Raw genomic sequence first — 7,593 nt, 5'->3', positions numbered from 1 at the left:
CACACCCTCGCTCGCCGCACAGCCGCAGTCCACAGCAAAGCTCCTGTAAAGCCTCTGCTCCGCTTTCCCTGCTCTCCCTCTGTGCTTCAGTAAAGACCCATCCACCCCCCGGTGCAACAGTGCTGCATCTTCATCTGATCGGGGCTCCGCACCTGCCGCCATCGTTATCAATAGCCTATAATGGAAATACAGCAAGGACGCACTTTCATCTAGCCTTACGCCGCACCACAGAGTCAAGGTAGGCATGTTAATAGTGGTGGATACATGGATTGATTAATTAATTAATTAATGGACGGGCGGGCGGTCTATTTGAGGAAAATTGTTAATACAATGCAATCAAGCCTATTGTTAATGCAACCTGGCGGGGTTTTGGGGAAAACCAAAGGTGATTAAATATTATTAGGCCCAATGTTGAGACACATGAGAAGGTAAGAGAGGAGCACCACAAAGGACTAGGATGCTGAAATGGTCTGTTTTGCGTTATTCCAAGCATCTACGGGTTGTGGCGAAGAAGAGGCTATCGGGACCATTTCCTCTTGTGGTGGGGTGAGATACATGTACAATCGAATGTGTGCATAGCGCAAGCTGCATGTCTTTCAGGGTTCCTATTTCTACATTGTGTGGTTTTCAGAATTGGGCCTAATATCATATTATGATTGGTTATGATAGTAGGCCAATTTCGAAAGAATTTATATGGAGCCTGTTGATGAGTAGTCTACACAATCTGCCACAAAACTGCTCCATACCACAATGACTATAGCAAGTATAGGCAACTGTGTATTGTTCTTTCAATTAATACCAGATAGGGTACAATACACTTTAGATTATAATCAGGCTGAGTGATCTCTTGTTACTGTATTAACAATAAGGCATGAAATGTGGGCAGAGGGATAATGTCTAGGCTACTATAGTCCTCTATCAAAATATGATCTTATGTGTGAGCGCTCATCTCTGTGTGGCTTCTTCAGTTTGTGTCTGTGCCACTGCTAGTCTGTTTGTGAATTTTGACATGTGTGTGTGTGTTTGGTGCATGCATCAACGGGTGTGTGTGACCTCTTATAACACTAGTATATGTGTGTGTCTCCAGACGGGGGGCACAATGAGTGACGCATACAAGGCGTTGGTCACCCCCAGCTGGCTGACCCCTGACCCCACAGCCTGGTCCAGCAGCGGAGATGGATTCACGGACAACGCCACCTACTCACCTTTGGACTCCTTTCCCCCGGTGCCCCCTCTCCTGGTCAACCCCTGGGACATCTTGCTGTGCTCCTCAGGGACCCTCATCGCCTGTGAGAATGCCCTGGTGGTGCTGGTGATCTGGCAGAACCCGTCTCTCCGAGCCCCCATGTTCCTGCTGATCGGCAGCCTGGCCCTGGCTGACCTCCTGGCTGGTCTGGGCCTGGTGCTCCACTTCACCTTGGCCTACCTGCTGAGGTCTGACTCGGCCCAGCTGCTGACTGTTGGTCTGGTGGTGGCCTCCTTCTCAGCCTCCGTCTTCAGCCTGCTGGCCATCACCATAGACCGTTACCTGTCACTCTACTACGCACTGACCTACAACTCAGAGCGCACTGCCGCCTTCACCTACACCATGCTGGTCCTCCTCTGGGGCCTGTCTCTCTGTCTGGGCCTACTTCCCGTCACGGGGGTGAACTGCCTGGCGGAGGAGTCGACATGCAGTGTGGTGCGCCCGCTGACTAAGAACAACGTGGTGGTGCTGTCCGTATCCTTCCTCCTGCTGTTCGGCCTCATGCTGCAGCTGTACGTGCAGATCTGTAAGATCGTCATGCACCACGCCCACCAGATCGCCTTGCAGCATCACTTCCTGTCCACCTCGCCCCACTACGTCACCACCAGGAAGGGCGTGTCCACACTGGCCATCATCCTGGGGACGTTCGCCGCCTGCTGGATGCCCTTCACCGTCTACTCACTGGTCGCCGACTACACGTACCCACCTCTCTACACCTACGCCACCCTGGTGCCCGCCACCTACAACTCAGTCATCAACCCAGTGATCTACGCCTTCAGGAACCAGGAGATCCAGCAGGCTCTGTGGCTGGTGTGTTGTGGCTGTATACCGGCCAGGGTGGCCCACAGGGCACGGACCCCCAGCCACGTCTGACACAGACCCAGGCCCTGGGAGGGAAGGAGAGAGGTGCCCTGGGCAGAGGAAGGCAGGCAGGCAGGGCTCATGCTGGGTCTACTGCATGGCTCTGTGTCTCCATGGCTGGGCTGTATCCAGTGAAGGATGGAGGCAGCAGCAGGAGAAGGGGAGGTGGAGGGATAAGTAGAGGCAGAGACATACAGTATATATCTTTGAGTATAGGGTGGAGGATTTGGTACAAAAGTGTACTGTATGCCTACTGTACTACTGTCCGACCTGCTCTATCTCGGTCTTCCCCGTTTAAATATAAAACAACATCACATGATCTGACCGCTGCCACCATAGGTGTACCATCCCCCCTCCACACCACCGTTGGGTTTACGTGCCACGAGGTGTTCTGCAGATGACTGGGAAAGGATGGTCGCATGGCGCTGCAGCAAATGTAGATTACATAGTTTTAGCCGCTTTTAATGATGCGCGCTTTTTTTCCTCCATAAAAGGATTGAGAGATTATTCTAGACTGTTTAAACTTGTCCCACAAGTTAAAAAGCTCGTGTGTGTGCAAAAAGGCAATGTATGTATCCCATGGACAGAGAGGGAGAGCGAGAGGAGTAGTGGGGGAGTGATGAGCAAAAGGGGGCGATGATCAAGATGCAGACGTTTCCCTACAACGAAGCCGGGCGGCGTCTAGAGCATCTCATCTCGCTGCTGCACTCTGAACGTGCTTTGAAAGCTAAACAACCGCGAGAGGCTAAAAATAGCCCCGGCGCTCTGTGATCCGCGCGCCCTGCGTCCTCCGCAGACACCGAGTAAAGAAACCAAGCCGAGGAGGAGGAGAGCGGGCGCTTATCTTCCCTTCCATCCATCTTCCAATCTCCATCTCTCCCCATTTCACGTGTGAGAATGTATTATGATGTTCTGTTTGCTCTACATCCCGAGGTGACAACAGCCTCCAGAATATAAGTACCCTTATTGCCCTACCCCTTGCGCGTGCCAAATGCCCTTAGATTATGATTAGACCTATGGGTTTGATCTTTTTATCTCCATTTTATCCAGTCGCTTCTTCATACATAAACAGCCCAATTCTCATAACTAACTCATTCTGTATTTTACGCACGCCAAGTAGGCTGACTTCTCTTGAAAGTAGAGGAGAGTGAAATGTTCCCTCTGCAGACCAAGCAGACAGTTAGACCGGCTGGGAGCTGTTGAAACTTTATGTATTGTGGGATCCTCGCTATATGAGCCAAGTTACAATTACCACCAAGCATGTTAACCATATTGGCACTATGTGTGGGGTGTTTGCGTTTTATGCCAGATACCCGGGTTTGCCTCCAGCTTCCTCTTTTTGCTACATTGTTGTCAGAAGTGGGATGGCGGCCGTGGAGCCATCGGACTACACAGCCCGAGGTGTATGAAGCATAGGACATTAATGAATACCATTTCCCCTGATATTGCAACCAGGTCTCATACCATTATGTATTATCCTATATGTAAATCCAAGATACTACATTTTGTGTGATATGTTATGTTTGGTTACATAAGACAGCCTTAACTCAAAGACTGCAAGTTTGATATCATCACTGACACCTTCAGCATTTTAGCTAATTAGCAACTTTTCAACTACTTACTACTTTTTAGCTAATTTCCAACTACTTAGCATGTTAGCCAACCCATCACCTAATCATAGCCCTTTTAGTTAACCCTAACCTTAACCCTTTAACCTAACTCCTAAACTTAACCTTAACCACTAGCCTAGCTAGAATTAGGAACATATCATACATTTAGCAAATTTGTGACATATTGTACATTTGCAACTTCGTAACATATTGTACGTTTTGCATCTTCGTAACATATAATACAAATTGTAATTCGTAACATATTATACGAAATGGGGATGGACATCCACAAAGTAATAAGAGTGTTGATTATCAATCATCTATGTGACAGACCATGGTACAATAAGTGTATTTATTTTCAATGTTTTAATCTTTGGATAACAAGAAAGGAGGAGAGCAGTGACACGTCTTGTTCTTCCAGCTATGGATGTCTCCTGCCTCCACTTCCTTACCGTGGCTGACAGAAGCCAGTCAACACCACCCTCTGATTTAGAGCGGTTGGGTTAAATACAGAAGACGCCTTTCGGTTGAAGGAATTCAGACTAGGTATCACCTTCCCTTGATCATAGCCAGCGGTGTGGACGTCATGCTTCTACTTGCCTAGCGAGAACCAACGACTTCCTTCTGATTCAGCTCATAATGAGGCTTGAACCCAGGACCTCTGCCTTGCTAGCACACGTGACCACCCTCCTTGACAACCGTTTGAGCTATCGGAAAATATCTAAGCCAATAGCTCAATTTCAAGATAGCTGTGGAGTGAGCTGACGGGTACATCCTTAATACATTCACCCCTTCTAAACTCGCTTCATAGCTAACAACCCGGCCTTGGAGCCGAGCCCAACTGCGGATCACGGCACCACTGTTATGGACGTCGCGCTGCTTGCCTAGCAAGTACCACTTCCTCCTGATTCGGCTCACACCGAGGCGCAAACCCAAGACTTCTGTTTTGCTAGCACACATGACCGCCGCCGTCTTTGACAACATGGCAGCCATTTGAGCTATCAGAATATATCTAATTCGATAGCACCATCAGCGACATTTCAAGCTAGCTGTGGAGTGATCTTATGGTTGTTCTTAATGCTGTTACAGCATCGCCCTTCACACATTGCTTGTTGATGAGGGTCAATCGGCCCTCAGTCCTCATTCTGCCCTGTCATATCAGCCAGCAGCAACAACTAAGTGTTAGTTACTTCATGGACCGATAGCAATACTCTGTCAGCAATAAGCAATAATGTGTATAAGCCCTAGATGACTAACAGGAGGCGTTGTATTGAAGCCACCTCGGTACTCCCCCTCCAGTGTAAACAATATTTAGGAAGACATAGAAATGCATTTATTAATGCCTACATTAGTGTCTGATAACTTAATTATATTACAGACACTTTCATGCATACTTTAAAATATGTGAGCTAAACATAAAATATTTAAAAATCCTTAAAGTATTTTGTTATTACTCATGTTACAGTCCCCTCTACGACAAAACAAATACTTAAATGCATGTAATTTTGTCCTTGAAACATGTAATTGAAAGAATTCTGTAGAATTCCATTCATTTCTATGGAGGACTGCTGCTACTGGGGAGGGCCAATATGGCCGACTGGTGGCTTCAAAGCCTCTCAATGGCCAATACATAGCATCCGCAATCCAGGGTTTATAAACATCATTGGCAATAACAGCCTCTTCCCAGCAGCATGACCACCTCCAGCATGATGATATACAAGGACAACGAACAACAGCCCTTATCTACGATGCCAAGCAGAGTCCTTATACGACCAGGCCGAAAGGGACTCTGAACTTCCCCAATACTTGTGCCGTGTGTGATTTCTCCAAATGGGAAATTAGATCTTGACTTGTGTGTTTTGTTTTTGAAAATGTGAATGGGACAGGATACTGACTGCCACCGTCCAGTATTCTGTCATCACTCATTACAGTGTCACTGCCTCCTTTGATCTGAATCTACTGCTGTATTCTCTGGCTACGGGCGTCTTCAATATCTTACATGGAATGAAACCCGGACTCTGTGAGAAAATATCTCACCGGTTTTCAGTTGCATCTGCCTTTGTGAACATATTAAGTGTCTGTGATTAAGGAAAATCTTTCTGTGCATATGAGTTGCATGGCCTCTTGAGTGTGTGCATTTGAGTATGATGTGTGTATGTGTGTGTGTGTGTTTGTGATCAGAAGCACAGACCTACTGTATAGCTGTCTCCATGGGGACAGTAGATCTGAGGATTTACTTTCTGCGTGACCCTTTCACCTCAGGGGAAATGGCTGCCAGTCTTCCATCATTCTGAGAGAAGTGGCCTCATCACACACATTCCACCAGAGGAATGACGTAGAGAAGGATAGTTCCTGATGTGTTGAACTGAATAGTGGAGGTATGCAGCAGCTGACCCTGAGCAGTAGTGTGGGGCTAAGGCAAATGACGTTGCGTGACTGATGGAATAAGAGCTCCTGTCATAGAGCCTGGTATCACAAGTTCTTGTGGCTCTTCACAGACCAACAAAGCCAAGAAGACATGTCCTTTACCTTTGATGAATAATCTATTTTGTTATATTTAGTGAAAGTTTCTATATTTTTTTCTAGCGTTGACACGCCTGAATTCTGATTTATCTAAAGTATCTTGTATTTTAATGCGCTGTAGAGCCTCTTCTGAATGTATTGGTAAATATACTTTGTTTATTTAATGTGGCAGCCTGTTGACCAATTAGATTCTGTAGATATAGCATGCATATCTTTTTATAGGGGTGTTATGACATCACGTATGGTGCTACCTACAGCATGGGCCAAGGGGGGCTCAGGTGCACCAATTTTGAGTGACATCACATTTCACTCCCAATTACTGTTTTCTAAAGCCTGTTTACATTTCAATCCCTAGCCCCTTCCCCCAATCCCTCCCCCTTCTTTAGGCAGATCTGCAAAGTCTGGAGAGGTGAAAGCAGTATGGCTTACACTTTACTTAGCCTGTTGGAGGGCTAGGTGGAGCTGTCGCAGTACTTTCACCTATCAACAATCTTGAGGATGTGCCGGACCAATGAGCTAAGGGCTAGGGACAGAAATGAAACCGTGCTTCCCTTATTTTTTTAATGTTCTCTCATGTACAGTAATGCCAATCGTTCAAGGCTCTAGGTGAGCTTTCGTAGTTGGGATATAGGTGCAAACAAGGGCTTCACATTCTTGAGTAGACAAAGAAACCACTGGTGTGTGGGTATGGTACTGTTTGGATAGCATATTTACTTAATGTTAAAGTATTGTGCAGTGTAATCGCACAGAAAAGTGTCATTTTGATTGTACAGAGGAATGAACTTTAATGTGGTTGGAGGAGTTTCTAGTGTTACCGGTGGGGTTTCAAGAGCTGTAGGTGAATTATGTGGTCTGGTACCCCGATCCAGAGCTAAATTACAAGTCTTTTAACTCCTCAATGGCTGAGAATGGGGAGGGATGCTACAGTAACAGCATCTTGTGTAGACTGATGCGTTGTTTTAAATGTGAAATGCACTTTATGTTGTTGGACAAAAAAATGGCACAACAAATTAAGTATCTGCAAAATGAAAACTATAAATGATAATCAACATGCACTAACTGAGATATTGTAAGACGTGTGAACGTGGTGTGTATTTTTTCAAGGTGTTAGATGTAAATTTTTGTTGCTTTGGTTCGTTTACCGAATTGAGAGATGTTGTTAATTTTGTATTAAAAGAATGTGCTGTGCATTAAAAACACAAGCTTGTGTTGGTTTGTTTTGTTCACTCTGAATCCACTGGCTCTGCTCCCATGGTGGCTTCCTTCTAAACTGTACTGTTACCATGGAAACTGCTGTGTCACCATCACGACTATGTTGTCTCCTGACAACGGTACGCCAGTAAAAGAAAACGC

The 7,593-nt window shown here is 46.2% G+C and overlaps 1 protein-coding gene across 1 annotated transcript; it reads left to right on the top strand.

Moving 5' to 3' along the window:
• The first annotated feature begins 492 nt into the window (after positions 1-492).
• LOC135522823 (G-protein coupled receptor 12-like) lies at positions 493-7,436 on the top strand. The gene is made up of 2 exons (XM_064949448.1): positions 493-546; positions 1,088-7,436. The coding sequence occupies exon 2, from the start codon at positions 1,100-1,102 to the stop codon at positions 2,117-2,119; it is 1,020 nt and encodes a 339-aa protein (XP_064805520.1). The 5' UTR covers positions 493-546; positions 1,088-1,099; the 3' UTR covers positions 2,120-7,436.
• Positions 7,437-7,593: the final 157 nt, after the last annotated feature.

The sequence above is a fragment of the Oncorhynchus masou genome, chromosome 30, assembly GCF_036934945.1.
Source record: "Oncorhynchus masou masou isolate Uvic2021 chromosome 30, UVic_Omas_1.1, whole genome shotgun sequence".
NCBI classification, from domain to species: Eukaryota; Metazoa; Chordata; class Actinopteri; order Salmoniformes; family Salmonidae; genus Oncorhynchus; species Oncorhynchus masou.
This window is presented reverse-complemented; position numbering and strand designations above follow the sequence as displayed.

What these genes read in the sequence shown, in the direction of transcription:
- LOC135522823 (XM_064949448.1), top strand. Translation starts at nt 1,100, where the DNA reads ATGAGTGACGCATACAAGGCGTTGGTCACCCCCAGCTGGCTGACCCCT.